The sequence below is a fragment of the Belonocnema kinseyi genome, chromosome 10, assembly GCF_010883055.1.
Source record: "Belonocnema kinseyi isolate 2016_QV_RU_SX_M_011 chromosome 10, B_treatae_v1, whole genome shotgun sequence".
NCBI lineage: Eukaryota > Metazoa > Arthropoda > Insecta > Hymenoptera > Cynipidae > Belonocnema > Belonocnema kinseyi.
Window position 1 is genome coordinate 113668931 of NC_046666.1, and position 25075 is coordinate 113694005.

Consider the following 25075-nt stretch of genomic DNA (forward strand, 5'->3'; position numbering starts at 1 on the left):
AAACTGTGATAAAGCTGTTTGGAAAGCTTCAAATCAAAATATTCAGTAGTTTAGGAATGGTTATGATTTTATTTAATGTCACCGCTGGAACTTTCGAGTATACTATAGGACTCTAAGGCTTGCCGCCGTGACACGGTCTCGCGCTAGGCGACCTTGAATTTTCGCTATTTAAACTAGCCTATGCATATGCTACATTAGAAGATATCAGTTAGTCCTTAACTCTTCACTAAATATTGCACAATGCACATTTGAGTCTGAAGATTATATTAAATCTGATTAGTATATGTTTTTCTAAATAAAAGTAATTAATTTAAACAGTGACGGTTTTTCGTTTTATATTAAAATGGACAATATACCGCAATCATTTCGATGTACAAAACAAAACAGACACAAGAGTAAAAGAGCGCGAAATGTACGAAAAACTTGCAATAACAAGGAAAATGTGTACATTTTTTTCCATTTAAGGCCAGATAACGAGGGTCACGTGACCAAACCTGGTCCTCAATTTTCTTTCCCAACGACTAAACGAAATGAGGTATCGCTCTGAAAGTTTTGGAAATGTAAGAGGAGGTAATAAAGTCCGTGGCTCTGCTTTATTCTGGTGGGAATTCTAGAGAAAAACAAATTTCAAAGAAAATACAAGTGGAAGTTGAATCGGTTCTTTTTTTTCCCAACTAACGCCCACACGAAATGAGATATTGTGTTAAAAATTTGACACGCTAAATAGAAGGCATGCAGGAATGTGTCTCTGGTCCTAAATAATTAGAATTGTGAAAAAAGTTATTTTTAATTACTATGTTTGAGCAATACTGGCCGTGCTGTAAAACCCTCCAAGCAAATTTCAAAGTTGTCATTGGGCTAGTTATGAGGTTTATATTTATCAAAGTGGGGCAAAACAACAAACATCGCTTACGAACATTATGCCCAAATAATGCAAAAACTAATGTTTGCACTTTAAACGAAAATAAACAAATTTGGTCTGATATACGTATCAGCTGTGTCAAAACAGCACAATCGCAGCGAGTAGACAACTTTGAACTTCTACGGGTCTGTGGTTAATATAGATTACATAATAACCGACAGGTAGAGGTAGAAGTCAAACTTCTGCTGTAAAGCCTGAAGTCGTCCGTCGATAATCATTATTTTCATAAATAAACTTTTTTCTTCTCCCAACTCTTTTCAAGGCCGCAAATGATCCTTTGATGTTTAAAAACATTTCCCGAAAAAAATTTTCGCGTCATTTAACCTTTTATTTTTCGATATGGGTGAAAATATATTGATCTTAGGTGTAAGATCAATAAGTGTAAGTTATTATTAACAGGTGTTAAGAAAAATTAGGCGTAAGAAAAATTCCAATTCGTTTATCTTGCATGGAAACATTTTCCTTGATCGAATATTTCGATCTGAAACGAACGGAGCGCGAGTTGAAGTGAAAAGGGGATTAAAATTGATATTTTGTTAAGTCAGTTTTTCGGCTTTAATTTGTAAAATGAAAATGCTACAACTTTTTATCTACAAAAAAATATGCGTAATAAAATTTCATATCGAGATATATTTTTTTAACTCAATCTAGACATATTAGTTAGAATTAGTGGTTTTTTATTACTTTTAGTTCTATATTGTTTCAAGATCCACCAAAAATTAATTGCATTAATTTGATTAAGAATTTTCCGTTTTTTACATCACGCCAGAACATGGTCATTTTTTCCTCAGAATTTTTTGACGTTTCTACTTTCTATGGTATAAGTATTGTCTCGTAAACAGGAAATAATATCGAAGGACACCGAGAGTCATTCTTAGCGGAAACACTGAAGGTGGTATCCCTATATAGATCGCGAAAAATCGAAGAAAACTTTGGGAATTTTTGTTGACAAAACAACACAATGTTTCGATCTCAAATTTGGACTGATATTTATTGACGTTCTATTACAATAAAAATTTTTTTTTAATACAAAATGTTAATAAACAAATTCGCAATGACGCGCGAAAGTTGACAACTTTTTTCCCCTTCTGGCTTTATGAGGAACACCATCGGTCCTGTGCTTCTCTGAATCATTTCAATCGGTTTTTTTTGTTATTAGAAGATGTATGCCTCGTCCATATACCTATTTTCAAAAGATGGAAAAATTATTTCATAAAATGACAGAAAAAACAAATTTCAGCATTTTTTTATTTTTCATGCAAATAAGTGCTTAAATAATAATTTTGCACAAAAACAAAGAGGCGTATCGACTAGACAATTAAATTATCTTTAAAATAGCGTTTTTTGTTTTTCGATAAGTTGAAAATTCGCTAAGTTCTTGCGCCCATAAACTCGGAAAATCGGAAAAATCTGATTTCGAAATAAACGCGTTTAAAAGTCCGAGGGCGCACCTGCCCAACTGCTCCGCGCGCTGAAGGACTTCAGCGAAAATAGCCATAGCAGCTAAACCGCTCGGAATTTCGGTCTAAAATTTTAACAGCGTAATCTTGAAATGTTATACTTTCGATTTGTACAATAAAAAAATCGATTTTTTCATCAATCTATATACGGATGCCCCCTTAAGCGGCAGTAGACTTTCGTATACAGGTAAGCGATAGGAGATATGTTATGAATTCCTTAGTCAGTATAGTCGTATAAAATCAGCGATTCAGCATTTATTTTTCGATATGTATTTATCATGAGAAGTCGGTTTGCAAGTTATATAATGAATAAGATCTGCTTTTGCGTGTGTTTTTGGTATAAAATACGTATTGTTCTAAAAAAATTAGCTATAAATGTAAATCTGGAGGATATAAGAAGAAGGAAACAGAAAATCGCGAAAAGGAGCATTAGGAGGACAACTTCCTTTGAACCAATTTTTAAAGTTTTCTAGTTCTGAAGCTGAAGCTTCATCAGAGCTTTGTTTAATATGCAGTCCGTCAGTACGCCATAAAGACACTGTCCTCTCTTCCAAGGCTTACTCGTATTTTGAAATAGGATCATCCTGTTTTAAAATTCATATTGCCATAAAAAAAGTCGCATGAAAGTTTGCCTGAGTGTTTTCCAAAGCTTTTTAAGAAGAAGCTACGGAATTTTTAAATTGTGTACATAGCTGGTTATTGTGGAACAAAGCGAAGGAAGTCCGTTATTGTTTGCTGTGCAGAATTTAAAGCAAACTTTCGCAAGCTCTAAAACTAGTTTTGGCAATACCTGAAGGTTATTCCGTTACATAAAAGTGGAATAATGTACACGACAAAAACCCTGAACATAAGTTATTTCTCACACAAAAATCGTGATAAGCAGTGGTAAGCAGATAAAAGGAAGTTAAAAACAGAAACTGCGTTAAGTGACTTGTTGTTTAGGTCCATATAATACCAGCGAGTAGTGTGGAAAGAAATACTGATGCAACTTCTCGAGGCAACCTTGTTTCTTTCAGAAAGAGGTTTGGATTTCTGCAGAGATAGTAACAAAATTAGAGACCCTTCCAATGGTAACGTCCTTGGAATCCTTTTACACTCTCAAGGAATCGGGAAAAGAATACAGGTGCATTACTATTCATCAGATATTCAAAATAGTTTTATCGTTGTTTATACAAATGAAGTTATAAATTATATTCTTGAACAACGCGAGAAAGCAAAGTATCATTCACAAATTGTGGAGGCAAATTCACATTTCGCTCACGATGAAGAAACTAAATTTTGTCAATTTCACCAATGAAGATGAAGTAACCTATAATGCCAAAGAGAGTCTATTGGCCGTTGCTGACTATACTTAAAAAATGGAGGGAAACCACTGCACAATATTTAGTTCCAGACCACAGAGACAGGAGATACTGAAGAAGAAAATAGTTTGATCTCTGCATTCAACCTATCGAACACGTTGGTCATCCTGAAATTACTCTCTGGAACCCTTGCTCACCATTCAGGAGTGGCAGACGCACTAAGTAAGATATCATTATTGAATCCGAGAGCAGAATGTCGTGGTGACGGCAATCTAATCAAAATGTTGTATGTAGTATTTCATGCAGAATTCATACTAGAAGCGTACTACGTTATCCTCGACCATGTGATCTAGGATGAAACTCGGCGATTTAAAGCAATGCACGAACTTTGTAAAATTCTCTCTGCTCTTTGAAGATAACGCCTTCTATCTAAAGACGTATTTGAAAAACAAGAAACTGATCTGATCAACATATACATATACTAGCCGCAACAGCGGCTAGTACTAAGAAAACGTTTTCTTGTCTCAATCGAATGAAAAAAGTCCTGCGGTCCACCATGTCTCAGGAAAGTCTCGAAAGTTTCTCTTGTTTCCTCCACCACAAACGGCGAGTTAACCTCATTTATTGGCATACAGGGATTTACTCCAGGCTATATCAAACGCGAGCGCTAACCGTCTATATGACGGATGTATGACAACGAGTGGAGAAATGGGACTCTCGCTCATCGAGAAATTTGTAATTAAAGAAAGTGCAAAGCCGTTACCATGAAAAATAAATCTAAATCAGCTTTTTAACCCTACAGGGATCCTGCCGGGTCAAATGTGCCCCACGCGAAATTCATTTGATATTCCTGAGCAAATGTATCTGATATTATGGTGCAGACCCTAACCACAATTCAGTTCGACTATCCTAGATTGCGGTAAAGTGGGTGATGTTGCCTGTTGCTCGCTGCCTGTCAAGTGAGAAGGAGATGCTGAGCGCTTGGGGCACATTTGTCCCCCAGATGATCCGTTACGTTCGAGTCTCGTCACGTTAAGTTAATTTCATATTTTCATCTCAATGAACGTATTTGACATATATCATGATATTTTGATGTTTCGAAATAATTTTTTGTAATTAAAGTGAAAACTATATATAAGAATGACTAATAATGCGATATATATCAACGTAAAGTTGTTTTCTTTAATACTATTCATACAGTTTTCATAAATTCCAATAATAAATCAATTAATAAATAATGAATGATAATTGTTTTTCTCATAGAAGATATTAGGAATATACGAATTAAGAAATGCCGATGCTTTGATCGCAGTGCCGCAGGAAAAAGAGAGAAGTTGCAACCGACCCGTGTGTGTCGAACATAGGGCGGTCTTGTGCAACCTTTGCACCTAAATTGATTGAGCTTATTTAATGCAGTATTCAGTTCAATTTAATGTTTTTTTTAAATTTAATTTTATTTAGAGAATTAGTTTGAAAATAAGAATAGTTTGGTAGAAAAGGCTTCTTTTCAAATCCCGACAAATTTGTTTGATCTTTCAAAATTACTAACCTCTTTTTCATTGAAAATAACTTTTTCTTAACTTTTTATCTTTACTCAAATGAAACCATCTCATTTTTCATCCAAAAACAAAGAGATTTACCTATTATACATTCAAATTATTTTTAATAATAAGAAAATAAATATGCTTTTTGGAAAGAACGTAATCATAACCTACACCACTTTAAAGTTCAATTCGTCCCCTTCGAAATTCCGTTAGAAATTTCAAAATTCATTCGTTAAAGGAGAAATTACATAAATTTGGCCAAAAAATGTCAATTTCAGGATTTTTCGCGATTTTTACTTGTTTAAACATCTTTTTCAACACCTTAACTTTATTAAAATGAAATGTTATATACATCATTTTCTTCGAGATTAAAGAAAATAACAGAATGGTGTATATTAACATACCATTCCGATTGAAGGGAAAAATTGTGCACAACGAATCCAAATGGGGAATATCTGACACCCTCAGGACCCGTTGAAGGTAAAAAAAGACCAGGGGATCCGTCTAGGATTAACTAGCCTTTGGAAATACAAATTTGGATTCTCTTCCTATACAAAAATCACAACTTTGTGTGCTCAACGAGGTCTTCATCGCCAAATAAAGTGTAAAGTCGTTAAGAGTTTCGCTGTGGCTTTATTTTTTAAAAGTTAAAGAAAAACCTCCGATTTAAAATGACAATGTATCAAATATATTTAGATTTAAAATAAAAACAAATGCAACCCTGCGTATTAATTATATAAAAAATTTGTCAATAAACTCACGTTTACTATCCGAACTTTCAAATAATCAGGACAGTTTAATGGAAACAAGCTTAAGATGATGAAGGAGAAAAAAGCAGAATAGCGTTCAAATAAAAAATTAGCTTCTTCTCTAGCATCGCGTCTTCAACATCGCCATACATTTAAAAGTTTATGGCTAAAGTTCAAAAGGTAAAGACGCTCGTGCATTTTTCTAGAGGTCAGTAGATAAGGACGGTCCCTAGAATATTGTTTGGTATAGGAGCGGTAAAGCCTGGCCTGAGATTTTTTTCAGGACGTATTACATTTTTTTACATTTTTTAAATTTAACTATACAATTTTTGATGAGTCTGGGTAAATCAGTGCGCTTCTGCAGTATATGAAAACTTAAGGGCATGTGATACTTAGAAAATTGTCGATTTTACCAGTTTTAGATTCCCCCGGCTTTTTTCCTAGGATAAGAAATATTTTGCCTTCAAAATCTGGGAAATGATAGCGAACATGCTAACGGACGTCCCCACACACATTTTTTGTGTGTTTTTTTTATCAACAAATTTTTGACATGGCTAACAAAGTACGTGTATATTTCGAGATTACGTGTGTTACAATTCACCCGAGCGTTACTTCGAAATTGCACAATATTTTTGGCCGAAAATTTTGGACTTACAAATAAACATAGTAACTAATCTTCCGGAACTAACCTTGTTTGCAGGCAATCAAAAAAGTTTATTTCATATAGAATTTCCAGATTATCAGAAAGGCAGAGATGAAAAACGACGTAACCTCAAAATAATGCATATGCATAAAATTTTTATTTAGCCGGGGAAACTGTAAGTATCACATGCCCTTAAGTGCGTCAAAATACCGGCGAATATTATGAAAAGTGGCAAGAACAATTTCCTCTGAATTTGTACTCAAACTTCGCATCAATATTGAATGGCTTGGATAAAATATTCCTCCAATATTGAATCAGTTATCAGGGCCATTACAGTTGCTTAGAGATTTTATGATGGAAGAAACCCTTATTTTTATTAGAAGGGTAAGTAGCATAAAACCAGTCAATCAGGTAAAAAAATAATAAAATGGAAATTTTCATTACTAGATAATTAGAAAACTAGGGAAGCACTTTTTGAAATTTCGAAATTGTTTTGCACTGTTATATGAAAGCAACATTATGTTTGTTTTCCGTCATTTTTCGCAAAGCTTGAAATTGTATATTCCGATACCTCTATTATGGTACGACTTAATATAAAAGAACTCACGTGTCATCATCAGCCTTCATGAACCAATCAATGTCATCCTTGTAGTTTTCATATGCATATTTAAAGGCTTCTTTAGTTTTGGACCAAAGGTGATCCCTGCCTTCTTTTACTGGAAGTACAACTGTTGGCAAACTGTCATCTGGAACATAATAAAAATTACAATGTTTAAATACAGACCGACCTGTACCAAGCATCCAGAATTATGTGATTACAAGAGTGAATTCAGACGAAATTAAAACGTTACTCGGAAGTAGTGCGGAATAATTCTGAATTAGAGCAGAATCATTTCATTGACATACAAGAATTTGAAGAAATAAAATGACATCCTACTTATACTTTTTAATTCCTTTGAGCGAAAAGGAAACTTATATACTTAAATGGTTAACGTTATTTAATGATGTTAGGCATCCCTGTATATATAATGACATAAATGCTTTTAATCAAGTGCAAGTTTGCTGAACTCTTAAAAAATGGCGTCAAAGATCGCGGTCGCGAGATACAGACTTAAAATTAATTATTAATGAAATAATCGGTAAATAGATTTAAATTGTGATTCAGAATATAAGAAATCAGAAATCATGAAATGTATCGAGTATCTAATTAATGGCAATAGCACATTAATACCCGTCATATTTCATAGAAAAGCACATTTCGTCCCTAACCTAAAAAAACATGGAAAATCGCTGAAACCATATTCTATGTTTTCTAGTTCACTAAGTACAAAGCCTAAGTCGTTTCGGTACCATATCTCGTTTAGCGGGAACCGAAAGCTAGTAGAAAATCAGTTCATGCCTTTAACAGCATTACGCAGATAACAACAGTGCGAACCAGCATTTCGCACGTTCTTGCATTGCATAATTATATGTTTGATTCCACAGTGATATCGAGTGATGCAAGCAGCTTTGCTATTTTTATAATGCTAAACGAGACTTTCTCTCAGAATTATCTTGTGGCTTGAATAAGCGACGAAATTCTGCTACTCCCACAGATACTGTGAACGATGACAACAGCTCTAAGAGGGCACGTGTAGTAATTCGTATCATTATTTGTTGGATTAACCAAGCCAGTAGGAGCGTACTGCCTTGCAAGAGGGCATTAGACTTTGAGGATGAAGCCGTAGTGTGTCCGGCGCCGAGTTGACTTTGTCTTCGTCAAATTTGGAAAGCCCTCATACTTAACCCTGGGGAGGTATGAGGCACCCAGGATGGCAGACTTACCTGCGATCGGTCCAGGAACCCTAATTTGTGCGTCTATCATATACTAATGGAATTTATTAATAAAACCAAAAAAACCTTCACTCGACAATCTAAAGGTACTAAATCACAAGTTCATCTTGAAGTTAACATCTCAAAAAACCACTGTAAAAACGACCCTGATTCAATTCGCTATGTATGCAGTAAATTCTATCCACCACAAACTCCTAAGGGAATTTATTAGAATTGTAACAAATAATGTAAGATTTTTGCCGCAATTTTGAATATTTTTGTCTGATACCTCGCATGCGTCATCTAAATAGTGGTACATCGGCGGCGACAGAGCCGGTTTTTGGATACAATGTTTATATTTTGTTTAACAATAAAATGGGCGAGAACAGTGGAGAAAAATTGCAGTGACACTCAGTGTAGCCGTATGTGGATTCTCGAGGCACTCGAGTCATCGACTGATTCATCGACTGAACTAAGGAAGTTATAGTTTGATTCAGTTTTAATTAGCATAATTATTTTATTGGCATAATTTGAAGAAATTGTGAAAAAAATTCATGAAAATCGGTTAATATTTACAGCGAGTTTCCCAGTCCAATGTTTTATTCTGTTATATTTAATGCTGTTTTTTACGAAGGAATCAAAAACTTCGAATCAGACAAAACAGTGATTAATAAAAAACTTGCACATCTTCTGGGAGGGCACAATTGTAGTTTATTAATTTTCTTTTTACTACTCCCTCAATCTGAATAATCAGTATTCTTTTTAATAGTACTGATTAGGAAGTCTTATTAAACAACTGCGAATAATAAGCCTTAATAAATATACGTATTTAATTAAAACAAAAATTGAGGTTCAAGATATTACTGGCAAATATTCTATTCAAATATAAATGGACAAAATTATTACAATTGATATTTGTCAAACATGTAAAAGCAATGTTTAATTGCAGATTTTCACACCTTTGTATATTTACACATATCCATACAAAAACACATACACATACATCTACATACAGTAGATTCAAGTTTCCCGCAAAGGGTACACTTTTGTATATATTTCAATGTTTCCATAATTACTGTAAAAATTAACCGATCGATGAAGAGTGCCTACGGCTACACTGAGTGTCAGTGCAATTGTTCTCCATTGTTCTCTCCCATTTTATTGTTAAACAAAATATAAACATTGTATCCAAAAACCGGCTCTGTCGCCGCCGAGGTACCAATTCTAATAAATCCCCTTAAGACAATTTGTGAGCAGATCAGAACGATTTACGAAGATTTCTATGATCTAAAAATTGCTCATCAGGATAAAGTAAGGGTGCCACATAAAATATGCAATTATTGTATATTACAATTGACTCGTTGGCATAAAAGTATAAACATTGAAGATCTAAAATTAAAAAGTCCAACCTTATGGACAGAAGCCACTCGTTAAGAGAATTGCTATTTCTGCAAGAACGATGGAATTGGATGTATTTTTTCTCTGGAAAGTTTATAGATTCAAGAAGACGCTAAAGAAGTGAGCTCTTGGTTTCTATACTCAAACAGAAAAACTTTATGGTAAATAATGTAAAAGCAACTGACGGTAGGAATAGAGATTGCAGGAAATATTTCACAAAAGAAAAAGAACCTTCATTAGTTTACTGTCACGATATAAGAAAAGTTTGAAAGTAAACACATATGTATTCTATACTTATGGGATTCCCAGAACTATCGGATGCAAAACTAAAAGCAAAAATATTTGATGGACCTCAAATCCGGAAAATGTATAGGGATCAGAATTTCGTCACAATTATGAACAAAGTGCGAAAAGCAACTTAGCTAAGCCTCAAGAAAGTTGTTGAGAACTTTCTAGGGAACCACAAGAGTGCTAATTACAAAAGAATTGTGAGAAATATGATATAGAACTTCGATGAAATGAGTTGCAATGTGAGCTTGAAGTTACATGTATTAAATTCCTACCAAGGAAGGTGGTATATAAACTTAACGTCCGACTTTTGTTGGATATTGAAGAGGGTGGAGTCCACGTCAAGTGATAACAAGAATTTTCATCATGGAATGGGACTTGGCTTAGCTCAACATATACAGTTATATATTAGTGAAAAAAATTTCCTCAAGTGATTTTGAAATATTAGGAAAAATGGCGGAGATATAGCAGTTCGAAATTTCTTGTAACTTTTTTTGTAATATTCCATGTCTTCGGTTATATTTAACCATTTGACTTTGTAAGCTGTGAAATTGCTCGATTTGACAGGTACTTTAAATTACAAAAATGATGTTTAGAATAAACAAAATTCGATATTTTTTTAAGACAAAAAACTAAACTCGCGTTTTTGAAAATACGTGTCCTTCAGTTTTTTAAATTTTTTTCATAAGAAGCCATACATGTGCTCCACAAGCGCTTAAAGTTTTATCTTGAGAACGTTAGTTGTTAATGAGAAAATAAATAAAAGGTAAGATTCTACACAAAGAAGCGTCGCAGCAACTGCGTAGCGTAGCATGTTTTACACTGCATGTTTTACAGAAAATTACCAATTTGACTTTTTTTTTGTTAAGGGTGTAGTGTGCCGTCATAGAACCACAACGACCCTGGGATCGTACTCAGAGACCTCGAAAACATAAAACATGACAACTTTTCATAGACGGGAATCATGTTTCACCTGAAATCAGCGGTGTTTCCTGTTTTTTGAGGTTAGGGAGGAAATGTGACGTGTTGCGGCCAAACCGGCTCCAGTTTCGGATTCAGCAACCTTAAAACCGTAGTGTAAGCCCATTCTGGTTTGTGGGGCTGGCAAATTTTTTTTGTGGAGCTGTATAATCATTCAGAATCATGAAAAAAATGACTCGTTCATTCTTTTCCTTACAATCCTCCCCTAGAGGCTGTAAGACCTTGTAGTTGGTGAAGAGGCTTAAGCGTGTGGGACATAGGGCTGAAACGGACCTCGGCCTACATAAGTATGGATATGGATGAAAGGACCCCTATAGACGGGCTCTCCTGGTATGCATGATTGTAGTATGATATAAGGGTAAAAGAGTTTAACTAACAAGGGCTTTCTGGATCCCTGGGTCGAGGTCTCTCCCGGACCGATCTCCAATTTCTGGAATCGGCACGGGAATGACCTACGGCCCGCACAGCGAGCAAGAAACAGCCCTCCGTTGGTATTGTGGCCTGCGAACAGGTATTCATTGAGTTTATCGCTCAATGTGACCACCCCCCTGAGCCATTGGTGTAGAGTGATCGTGCCCATGGCTCTTTGGCACCTAGGGATGACAAAGGTTTCCTAACGGCCTCTCGGAAACACCGGACGTGGGAACCAAATGGAACACGCAATAATTCGAAAGGGAGGAAGGTGGTTGGCCTAGATGGGAAAGGGGATGGGTCCTAACGGGTCTAGCATAACCCAATCACCCCGACCTGTCTCTCCGGCAAGCCTTACTCAGACGGCGGCTGTGCCCCCAGCTCTTTCGGGAGCTGAGGGTGTGACGGTCCCTCTGAGTGGGGCTATACAAAGAGGAGTGGCCAATCAGTCCCCCGATAAAAAGAAACGCATCAGCGGTTCCCTAAAAAGGAGGCTGTGGAGGCAAGCGCAGCGGGCTAGTAAAGCAGCTGTAGTACCTGGTACATCGACAACCACAACGCCGATGACCAGCACTGAAGCTCAAAAGCGAGGAAGGGGCTCAGAGGGCACCCTGCCGGGGAGGGGAGCAAGCCTTTGAAGAGGCACAAGGCGGTCCAGCAGCCAACGATCACGGAGTCGTTGGGGGTTGGACTGACAGTCGCTCAGAGGACTGAACCTCTGACTGTGGTGGTGACGGATACGAGTTACCCGGACTCTCTGCTCACCGCAGAGCAGCAAGAGCTTCTCGGGGAGGCTACTTGAAGGGTGCTCGAGAGTGGCCCCAGGGCAATGGTCTAAATTCAGGACCTATTTCTGTAGAGGAGGGGTGTTTGTATTTGTGGCAGCGGACCCAGAGGCCAAAGCTTGGCTACACAAGTTTTTGGCCGAGACAAGTCCTTGGGAAGGCGCATATCTTAAGGTGGGTGGGTTTGAGTTGCTCCAGAAGATGATTAAGGCTACGGCGTGGTTCCCAGGTAAACTGACGGACCCGCAGGTGGTTCTCGGTCGGCTGGAGAAATTCAACCCGTCACGTAAGACAGCGTCCTGGAGGTGTGTCAGGCACGATAGGCCTCAGGAAGAGGACACAGCTGGAGAATTTAAACATCTCCTAGTTGTGCGAATTTCTGAGTCACAGGCGAGAGCCCTGGCAGCCCTCAATAATAGGCCCTTCTACCTTTATGATCATATCAACTTTAAAGTGGCCTGCCAGGGGCGGGAGAGGCCTGTCGGTGAACAGGAAGATCGGGATTAGACCTAAATGACTACTCCCGGTCTAACCATTACCTAGATTAACTTGCGTCATAGGAAAGGCGCCTCTGCAGTTTTGCAGAGGGGCATGGCTGTGAGGCACACAGGTATCTCATTAATCCAAGAACACTGGATAATTCAAGATACCATCAGGGGCTTGGCGGGGGGGGGGGGCTGGTTTTTGTTACATGGACCCTAAGGCTGCCAATCCAAGGGCATCCATACTTGCGGGATCCATACTTGCGGGATACAATCCCGGAAGGATTGTCATGGGATCGGCTTACTTTCCATATGACAGCGATACCAATCCACCAGTGGAGGAACGTGCACTGGTGGAATATTGCAAATTAAGGGGTCTTGCTCTTCTGTTGGGGTACGATGCTAATTCCCACCATACCGTGTGGGGTTGCACGGACATCAACTCAAGAGGTAAAGACCTATTGGAATACCTAATTACTACTGATTTAGATATTCTTAATACGGGGAACACCTCGACGTTTCGTAATTCGTTCAGGGAGGAAGTCATTGACATCACTCTCTGTACCGGTAGTTTTACAGATAACATCAAGAAGTGGAGAGTCTCAGATGAACCCACTCTCTCAGATCACTCATTTGTAGAGTTCGTGTTGGAATCCGCTGTACCCACCGGCCCTGAATGGGTCAGAAATTAGAGAAGTGGATACCCTAGAGATGGCGGCAGAGTTTTTCACGGAAGCCATCAAATCCATTTATGAAAGTAATTTTCGGTCTTCCAAAGTCCGAAAGTCTGGAGAGACACTGGTGGAATGCGAAACTCGAAGAGCTTTGCAAGCAAACCAGAGGAAGGTTCAAACGTGCCAGTCCTGGAAAAACGAAAGAACTGTGGACTGCATCCACATTGATGAGGGATAAGTATAGGAGTGCAATACGCAAGGCAAAGCATGAAAGCTGAACCAACTTTTACACTGATATCGAGAAAGGAGCAGAGGCAGCCAGACTGGACAAGCTGCTTTCTAGAAATCCGATTGCTATTCTCCGTACTCTAAAATTGCCTGGCGGGGGAGACTCAACGTCGGACGGGGATACCTCGGCTCACCTGATCAAGGCACATTTTCCGGGCTTCAAAAAGTCAGGAGATGGGGACACGGCACCTCTGAGACTATCAAAGTCGCATGTGGCCCAACTGGGCCCGAAACGACGGCTAGCCAACGAGATTGTGACCGCAGCCAGGGTCAGGTGAGCCTTTGGTGAGACTTGCTAGGGCTAGTCTGACGTGGGTCAGACAAGCAACAACACGTCTATAGAACTGGTCATTCGACTGAGACCACCCTGAGCACTGCAGTTGACCAACTTAAAGGACAACTGAAGCAGAAAGGTCTAGCGATTGGAACCTTCATGCACATCGAAGAAGCCTTTAACTACACCTCTGGAGAGGTAATCAGGGCAGCCATGATCGCACACGGGGTGCCTATTTCAGTCGTGGAATGGACCTGCCACATGTTGGCCAATAGGAATCTAACCACGACCAAGGGTGACACCACTTTATATGGAACCCTTGACTCGGGATGTCCACAGGGGGGTGTTCTATCACCCTTGATGTGATGCCTGGTAGTGGATGAATTGCTTCATCTACTCACGAGTCAGTGCTTCCACGTCATAGGCTACGCGGACGATATACTGGTTATTGTGCGTGGTCAGCATCTGATTGCGCTCTTCGGAATAATGCAGCAAGCACTAAGAATAGTTGATTCATGGTGTAAGGGGACTGCACTATCAGTCAATCCGAGTAAGACGGATGTAGTTGTGTTCACCGGAAGGTACAATTGGGGAACCACGGAAACATTGAAATTGGGAGGACAAAAACTCGAAATCAAAGGGTAAGCCAAATATCTAGGAGTCATCCTGGATAATAAGCTGTCATGGAACGAGCACGTGAAAAACAAGTGAAATAAGCTAGTGCAGACTCCTTGGCTCTGTAGAAGAGCCATAGGGAAAAGCTAAATATGGTAAACGATGACAGCATCTCGAAAGTTATGTGGATACCAATCGACATCACGAAGAGGCCGACACTGAGTATGCTCAGGGACAAAATGTCCACTTGCCACTACCAATTCAACATGAAATACCGGGTTAGACTATCCACAAAAGAGGAATGGTTTAATGGTTAGGCACACCTACCCAGTGATGGAAACAAATGGATTACAGATGGCTGCAGTAACAAAGAGAACGCTGGAGCAGGTGTATACCGTAGAAGGAACGGAATGGGCTTCACAATAGCGATGAGGTCCTGCGCAACAGTTCTGCAATCTGAGATAATGGACTTACTCCAGCGCGCCTATAAGGCAATGGAGTACGGCGGGAAAAGAAACATCCGTATCTGCTCGGATAGCAGGGCTGCTATCATGGCTCTAAACGGAACAGCGACTACGTCGCTGCTAATATGGGCGTGCTTTGAGGGACTGAATGAGCTAGCGACAGAAAACCGAGTTACTCTGCTCTGGATCCCTGGACACAGTGGCATCAGCGGCAATGAAATATCCGACAGGTTAGCAAAGCTAGCATCAAAGGAAAATTTTACTGGATCCGAGCCACTTGTAGGCATTTCCAGTAGGTCGGTCACTGAAGATATTAACAGTTGGCTGATCGAGGAACATCAAAATGAGTGAAATGCGGTCTTTCGCTACAGACTAAAACACTCTTGGGCTCAAAGCTAAACCTCATCGAGCGAAAGCAATTCTTAAGCTCGGGAGGAAGGAAGTCAAAATTTTAACAGAAATGTTTATAGGACATGGACACCTCCGGTACCACAGACATAAGATAGGGCTTCAGGTCTCACTATGAAGAGGACTTTGGGGCCACGCTTAAGATTTATAAAGGGACGCAACGGGATCGCCCAAGCGTCAGCGGCTGTGACGGTCTCAACCCAGAATATATAATAAATAAAATTCCTTACAATATCATAAAAAATTATTTCTAGTTAGTTATTGCAGTTTGTTATTAACATAAGGGTGCAATATTGACGAAAAATTGAATGGAAGACTTTTATGATGACAATTTTTCATTTTTTATTTATTTTTTTTTATTTAGAAGTGTTTCTACAGTTTCAGAAATATCGATCATTCAAAAAAATATAATGCATAAATTGAACAGGGCGTATCCAAATAGGACCTGCGTAATCCAGTCCATCCGCTGAAAATGGCCGAAATGGTGGGGTGACTCTGAAAAATGGTAGAGGACTCATAACCTGATTACAAGGGTTTGCTCGATATCTCGCGCAGGTGAAACATCGAGACAACACGCGCTTCACAGCCGTAAGTCCAAAAAAGGTGATAGGTTCCATAATGGACTTGATTTCGAAACAGGTAATTCTCTTCGTACCTTGATAACATCCTCATAAAAGGCTTCTTGTTGAATGTGGCCGATCACCTTTGTAGTGCCAATTTTAGCCAAAAAATGTCGGGTTTAGCCAAACAAACAGGTCCTTGCTAACAAAGCAAATTATGCTCCAGTCTAGCGATTGTGATGCCTCTCGATGCGCAACCCGCAGGATTATCTACTCCAGGAACATGGTGCCAGGCTGCCTCCGGTAACGTGTGCTGAATCTCGGCCCTAGTAGTAATATAGGTCTTCCATCGTAGAGGATTACCTCGAATACGATCCAAAGTGTTTTCCGAATCGGACCAAAGATATATCGGGGTTGAGCCAGAGAGATTCAAGACCGATCGTACATTTGATATTAACCTTACCAGTGAGACACTGGCACACAATTCGAGTCTAGGAATTGAGGTCTCCTTCAACCGCGCAACTTTCGTCTTGGCTGTCGCGAGTGTCACACGAGTTCTCGAAGGTGGTGTAATACGAAGGTATACCACGGCACCTATTACTTTTCTGAGGCATCTCCGAATCCGTGAAGTTTACAGTAAGAAGAAGATGTAGAACCTAACCAACGTGCGACGTTTAGAGTGGAAAGATCCGATAACTGGTTTCTGAACGTTGTCTAATTGGCAACGCATTCAGCCGGAATTATATCATACCAACCTACCTTAAGAACCCACAGGCTTTGCATAAAGATCTTGGCATTGACGATGACTGGTGCTACCCATCCCATTGGATCAAATATGCGAGATATCTCCGAAAACACTGTTCGTTTCGTGATCTGACTCCATCTCCGACAATGAATTAAACTGAAATCGTTAGGAATCAGGAAACGGTTGCCATAAAATGCTACGAGCACGAAAAGATGGATCTTGGTTTAGCAGAAAGGATGTTGCATTGTCTCGATGTTTAACGGGTACAACTTGCAAAACCTCCTCCACGTTTGAAACACATTTTTTAAAAATAAAACCTCCTGTTCGTAATAACAGGTCCACCTCTATGCGCTTTTCTTGAGCTATGTCGACATTATCAGCCCCAGAGAGAACATCATTCACATACATTTTTCCCTCTTTAGAATTTCAGTAACAAGGAGGTAATTGCCAACCTCATCCTCCGCTAACTGAAGCAGCGTACGTATCGATGGATACGGCGAAGAAGCAAAACCAAAAGTGACAGTCTTTAGATAGTATACTCGAACCTCCTGATCAGGAATATCTTTCTAAAGAATTTTTTGGAACTTTTCATCATCTGGATGGATCCAAATCCGCCAAAACATCTTCTCGATGTCCGCGGTGAAGACGACTGGATACATCCTCCATCTTAGAATGACATCCGCTGCGTACTCCTTGATAACATCAGCGTATTTCTTGTATAAGTCAGTATCCCGCCGGAAACGTCTTTCAATCTGGACGAGAGCCCGGTAAGCTACTGCTCTTGAATCTCCAAGATTAAGAGAGCGATCCTTTAGAGGTAAGTGCACGATGTAGCCTCCATCATGACTACGTAGGTGAATAGAGGAAAAAAGCTGCTCACACTCCTCTTCGGCTGAACTATATTCCGAAATTGTCGAAGGCACGTCCTTCTGGACTACAAATCTCTGTAATAAATTAGGTAGTTCATAATCTACCGCAGTTTGTAATCCGACAAGAGAATGACTAGAAGAGAAAACTCCCCTGATAAAAGTCTTGAAAGAATCCAAACTAACGAAGTTTGTTGAGCGGTTGTAGTTCCTAAACTACCTTTTCTTAGTCCCTCTTCAATAACATAGGAGTAGACCTCTGCTCCTAGAATCAGTTCCATAATTCCACCTGTTTGCAAAAAAGGGTCTGCCAATTCTAAACCCTTGCGATGTTCCCAATCCCCTTTATGGATACCATCAGGAGGTACATATGAAGTTAGTCTAGATAAAATGATTGCTCTTACTACAAAAGTAGTTTGAGGATTGATTCGAGAGCCAACCTTTATTTGGACCAGTCCTCGGGTTAGTCTTGTTTTTAGATTCCCTACACTGAGCACCGAGATAATAGCGTGTTCTCTGGTCAGTCTTAATCTCTGGACAAGTGACTTCAATATGAAAGATGCCTCAGCCCCTTATTCCAGTAGTATCCGAGTTCGATGTCGACTTCGATCTGAAGCTTCAGTGTCGACGAGAGCAGTAGCCAGTAGGACAGGTCCCTCTCGTCACATGGATTTTTGTGTGTGGTGAGCATTAGCAGAATCTGTAGAGTTAGGCAAACAATTATAAAAAGGTTTACTGAGGGGGCTCAGGAGTGGAAGAGTTGATAGGTTGAAATGGAAGGGAGGCAGTTTATGAGGAACCAGGTTAGGATCTATTATCTGAGTGGGGGGGGGCGGGGGGCTAGTTGCAGCATCGTATGGTACCTTCCATTGCAGGCCTGACACCGCTTCACAGAGAGACAACCGTGCACTATGTGCTTCCCTAGACAGTTGTAACACAGAGTGTGCTTTCTTACAATTTCTTTCCTCTGCTTGACATCTTTGCTTCGGAAATCTGGACAAAAAATTACAGGATGCTTACCTGTACATAGGGAGCACAACAGTTCTCTTATTGTAGCATTGTGAGTGTGAGTCGTCGCAACACCACTCTTACCCTTTTGGAAGCGACTACTGTCCTTACTAGAAGATGAACCAATTGAAGTTGCAACCATGTTTTCCACGGCTTCCAACGTGCTGATCTTGCCTGTCAGAAATTTGTTAAGTGATTCAAAACTAGGCTGGTTATCTGAAGGTCCCAGTTGGTCCTCCCAGATATTTCGAGTGGTTGCATTCAACCGCTGAGCTGTCATAAAGACAATTAGATAGTCCTATTCATCCGTAGGTCGATTCAAGGAAGTTAAAGCGCCGATGACCTCACAAATATCATTGAGTAAGGAACGGAGTTCAGTTGAGCTTTCACTACGCATCGACTTTAATGAAAAGAGCTTAGTCAAATAGCTGTTAACTAATAGTCGAGCGTTGTCATCTCTTGACTAGGGTCTGTCACGCCCTTTAGAAATTAACCTCACTAGTCGGGATGCTGGCTATCAATTGAGCGGGTTCCCCACTCACACTCAGTTTCAGGTAGTGAATCTTTTGTACGCTTGGGATTTTCGTATCCCTTCTCAACATGCAATCAAATATATCACTGAAAGCTGACCATTTCATATAAACTCCCGAGAACTTGGGTAGTTCCAACCGTGGAAAAGTCTTTTGTCTCTGAGTAACCGCAGGTACTACGGTATCGTTTTGTTCAGTAGCAGCTGCGAAACTGTCTAAAAAGTCCATCATGTAGGACTTTGCCCCTAAGTATTTTTCCTCACAAACTGTAAATTGGTTCTCCCGAAAATATGGCTTATCCTTATGGAGTTTACGAACTACCAAAAGCTGATCGTTATTCTTCGTAAACTTATTCCAATTTTTCTCGAGTACAGTTAAACCTGAAAGAACTTGATTTTTATTAATATTGTCCTTACCGAGTTTTCTAAGATTTGTGGGCGCATTACAAATCATTTCAAAAGTACCCCCTGTACCTCAATGGCACTCTCTACTGTTGCCATTTTTAAAGAAAAGCAAAGTGCGACTTGTCAAATTAAAAAAAAAAGTATATTCTATGGCTCTCCATAGTATCTTAAACAAGGAGTGAGGGACGTTTGAATGAAAAAGGATGGATAATGTTCATAGTATGGTCAATATTGGAAGTCGTTTGCAACCACTTAATGATCCTGTTTGTGTGAGTCAGGGCCCATAGCCGCCCCCGCTCTCTCCTGTCCGCCAGTCACTCCCGGACGCGCCGTGCTCTTACCTCTGTCCCTCTTTCTGACGTCACACCATTGTCCAGCCTCTACCTGCTGCTTTAGTGAATGAAGCGATTCAAATTGAAAATATCCTAGTTTGAATTGAAAACGACGTCCTGATACGTAGTCTTTTTCACTTAACTGCAACTTTTTCACTTTTGCACGCACTTTTGTTTTTGTTTTCACTATCGCGATCTTGCTCGAAGGACCATAATGTTTGAGATTCAAACTATAAAATGATCCGACAGTGAAATTAGACGAGTAGGGTGCTAAATAACCGTATACGCTCCTAGATCACCCGCGATCACGATACTTAAAAATGACAGAAGCGAACAATCTCCAATAACTTATATAATTAAGAAATATGCTTTTGTTATTTATTTTCTAAAAAAATCAATTTGGACTAATTATCAAAACACTTCTTTCACCCTATAGACTTTGCAAGGCCAACTTCATTTTAACACTGAGGACGAGGAGATCCCTGGGCCCTTCATCAGGATAAAATTCCCTTTTGTTGTTCGGTAGTTTGTTTAACCACATATTCTCTAGCCGCCGCAAATCTTTATCGATCCGAATAAGAATTTATTTTATTACTCAGAAGGCTGTCCTCTTCAACGTACGCATGCAGAGAAAAAAGAAAAATTATTTTGTTAATATACATGTAGAACGGTATATCTTTTTATTCCTTATGCATCTGCCATGATGCACAACAGTTAATAATGACTGAGCTTAAGCTAAACTACTTTAATGCTAACAGCATACCTCAAACTCAAAGTCCACAAAACCGAACCCTACATATCCCAAAACTAAATATCCCAAGAAAACCAATCCCTCACCCACAAATCCCAAGCCCACCAATCACAAACCTACAAATCCTAAACCTACAAAACCTAAATCTACAAAAGGTCAAGTCTACAAAATCTTACCCCACAAAACCTGATTCCACAATTCGCAAGCACACATATCCCAAGCCATAACCCAATCACACTTATCCCAAGCCCACAAATTTCAATTCCACAAAAACCTATCCCACAAAACCTAATTTCCCAATTCTAAACTCACATATCCCAAGCCCACAAAACCAAATCCCACATATCCTAAGCACACAAAATCCAATATTTGTTCCAAAGGAATAAAAAACTTCTTCAATGTATTTTTTTATTCGAACGGCTGAAAATGCTTTATGCACAATAGGTATTAATGCGAGACTCACATCCCTTGTGTGGGACTCTCAATTCCAAGTTTCATTCACAAGAAAGTGATCCTTTATTGTATTCCCACTAAAACCCTAGAACTAATTTCAACACGAAATTCTGGTTTCTGTGAAATAACTTGCAGAACTGTATGTAATCGTACTATCATTTCCTCATCTACTTCCGTAATTCTTTATACTTTGTCCGCATGAATAACAAAACCGCGACTAACATTCCCATTATTTAATGTTCCTGCACCTTCTTTACTACGTCAATTGTTAAATGTAATTGTTTCCTTGACATCTTTTACATATTTTATCTCTCCATTTTAACTGTTTACTTACAAAAGATGCTGATCCTTCTTTAAAATCCATGTTGTAATAAATATGTAATACCTAATCCATACATTTAATCTACCTATGTAAAATAGGGAATACAAATTTTTAAAATTCAGTTTTGCATGGAAGAAATAGCAGCATTGCTATAACATTTACATACTTAGGAACAACTCCACAAATATTGCAGCAAATAGAAGAATTTTTACCTATCAAGTAGTTGCCTACTTATCTATCAATCATGCTACATTTTTAAACAAATCTTACATATATTTTAGTAGAAACAAGGTGTAAGAACAACAAATACTGGGATTGTTAGTAGAGATTTTTCTAGTCATGCAGATAAAGTATAAAAAATTACGTAAATAGATGAAGAAATAATAGTATGTTTACATAAGTCCTGCAACTTTTTTCACAGAAAAAAGAAATTCGTGTTGATAAATTAAAAATATATTGTCATGAAACAGCTAAATTATGTGTTGCCAAATACCTATGGTGCAAAATGCCACCTATAGTGATTAAAGTACTTTTACATGGTTGTTATATAATGGAACATTTTTATGCGTCTGTGAGTTGGTTTTCAGAAGAAGCAAAAGAATCGAGCAACCGAATATTTCGACAAGCTCGCGCTTCTCACAGCAGAATAAGTAAAAAAGAATTAAATAATTGCAATGTTATGCAGTACATAGTAATTTTATCACATCCATGCATAAGTCGCTTAACAGAAACTGAAGAACAAAAACACGACGAACTGCCGAAGCGAGTTAAAGTTATCCTAAAATAATATTATGTCTGTTACAACAGCAAAGTGTAAAAACAGGTTAGGGTTTCAGTGGGTATACAATGAATACCACACACAGGATATCAGTCTCGCATGACTACCTTATGTCTATGAAAGCGTTTCCCCCCTGCTTTGATAAAAAAAAAGACATCAAATAAGTTTATTCTATCTTTGTAACAAATTATTCGATATTAACAATTACTCAAAATTAGGTTGTGGGCTTGGGATATGTTGGTCTGTGTTTAGTGAGCTTGGATTTTGTGTACCAGGAATTAGTGGACTTCGAATATGTGGGGCTGGGTTTTGTGGGCTTAGAGTTTGTGGGCTATGGATATATGAGCTCGGGAATTGCAGGCTTTTGTAGGCTTGGGATTTTGTGGGCTTGGTAGTTGTGGGGTTAATACATTTAGATTTGGAATATGTGGGATTGGGATATGTGGGATTGGGTTTTGTGAGCTTGGAGTTTATGGGCTTGCAAATTGTGAAATTACGTTTTGTGGGATAGGGTTTTTAGGCTTGGGATTTTGTGAAATTAGGTTTTTAAGAATTGGGTTTTGTAGCCATGATATTTATGGGCTTAAAAATTGTGGGCTTGGAATGTTTACGTTTGGGATATGTGGGGTTGGGTGTTGTGGGTTTTGAGCTTGTGGGCTTGCGGTTTGTGGCATGTTGTTTGCATTAAAATAGTTCAATTTTAGGTTAGGAATTATTAACTGCTATGCGTTATGACTGATACATAAGGAATAAAAAGTTATACCTTTCTATACGTATATTTATATATTGTATTTTTAATAAAATTTCATTCAGATCGGGAAAGATTTGTGGCGGCTAGCAAATTTCGTCCATTTTTCCCCTGCCGTGTGGCGCCTTATGTTAAACAAACCTATAGTCGTGACTATATGCGACCTAAGATTTGACTATCAATGACGAATGACGTGTCGCAAATTAGGATTTCTTCATTTTTTTACCTGGCCTTTTTTAAAATTTGCAATTATTATTACAATAATTAATTAAGAAGTTTCAAACTTGCAGAATATACACTCGAGTCGCGGTACTGTGAAATTCAGTACTGCGAACTCCCTCTATTGAGTACGTTTTCCTCCGCTATAACCCGTTTACCCCCACCACTCATTTCTACATTTGTGACGTGCGCCGAAGAATGGGGGCTTACTTAAAAAAAAAAAAAGAAAACAAGGCTTTTACACATTTTGATAGTTTTTCAGCTGGTCTTTTTAATTAAACCATCCGAAAAAATATCCGAGCGTTATTATTGCTAATAATTGAGTTGTTGGGTACCCGAGTAAAAGGGCTTTGGTTTGAGAGTTCGAGATTCCGTGAAACATCTCCCACCACTCACCATACCATCTACGCATCTCATCTATACCCCGTCCGTGAGCCGCGTCTACGATCTATCTCCTTCCGTGACAATATAGTGATAAGTGGAGAGGGAAGATTTCGTGAGTCTTCCCTCTCTCCTAAAAGTCGGGTCTATCGAGTCGACTTCAACCGCTCGTCCTGCAAAATCTCACTTTTCAGAGTAAGCCCCCTTTCTTCGGCACACGTCACATTTGATGATTTCATTAAATCCACAATTGAATTTGTGATGTCTTTCAACGCTTCCTTCGCTCTATTCATTTTAATAATAATTTTAATAATAACGATTCAAATTGTCACTACAAACTGTCAGAATGTAAACAGTTGACATTTGAAGATAGTAAATAATCCTTAGAGTGGGGTCCCCTCATGTGTTCTCACTATTGAGGACGGACCTGCGCTTAATGTTTGGAGTACCGTGACTCGAGTGTCTACAAAGCTGAAATTTACACACAAAAAACAGAATGAGAGCTGCATTATTTGTTTTTAAATTTCCAAGGCAGTGCATTATTATTTTGTTCTGGATTATGGAAGAAGAACCGACGTGGTCTCGTTCGGTCGCTCGCGTTAGAATTTAATTCACTCGTTCAAACTTAAACAAGTTTGTAAATTTCCGAAATCAATTCACATATGAAAAGGCTTTTGTTTATTTGGACTAGCTGGCCGCGCTGATTACAAATCTTTTGATAAATTCTACAAAAATTCATATCCTATGTGACCGATGCATAACTATCGTCTTTATCTTTTTATATTTTACCAACACTGTTTTGTTTATACAATTTTATGTAAAATCTGTCTTCTTGTTTACAACAAATACATCCAATAAAGTATCCTAGAAAAACGTGTTTGGAAAATTTTCAAAATGTGGGGTACAAGCCATACAAAATTTATGTTTCTTTTTTCTAATCTGAAAAAATGAAGTTATTATGCGGAAAAAAGTGCTGCAAATATTATTTTCATACAAATTTATTTATTTACATAAATCTAGTCAATTTTAGAGTTTTTAAAAGTCCACTATAAACCTTCTTCAACCGTTTTTATAATAACGGATCATCATGTGTAAGTAAAATATTGCCAAAATTATACATTATTAAACATTATATTTATTCGAAACTATATTATTGTAATATTAAAATATACTTCGACAACTTCCAGACAATTGAAATTTCAATGGTCTGCATGTCGTCAAACTATATTTTAATTTTCCACATTCGTTGGCTTCTCCTAGACGTAAAAGAAAATAAGACTGCATTCCATCTCTCATAATGTTTTCACAAGAGCCTATGAGTATAAATTGTAAAAAATTTGCTTCACACTGGGCTCATTTTATACAGAATTTCGAAAACAATCAACCTTTTAAAGAGAAATTTTTTTAGACTTGGTATAATTAAAATTGAGATAATTTATTCATTCATAAAAAGAGGTGGCCTAAAACTTTTGCACGGCA

General features: G+C 38.5%; 1 protein-coding gene across 6 annotated transcripts in view; it reads right to left on the reverse strand.

The window, feature by feature from the left end:
* The window catches only part of LOC117181399 (glycoprotein-N-acetylgalactosamine 3-beta-galactosyltransferase 1-like), a 165225-nt gene that overhangs the window by 19125 nt on the left and 121025 nt on the right, over window positions 1-25075 (reverse strand). For all 6 annotated transcript variants that reach the window (XM_033374019.1, XM_033374016.1, XM_033374015.1 and 3 more), the window contains one exon: window positions 7227-7365. In XM_033374019.1, coding sequence (XP_033229910.1) covers window positions 7227-7365 — 139 coding nt within the window. The remainder of the gene's footprint in view (window positions 1-7226; window positions 7366-25075) is intronic.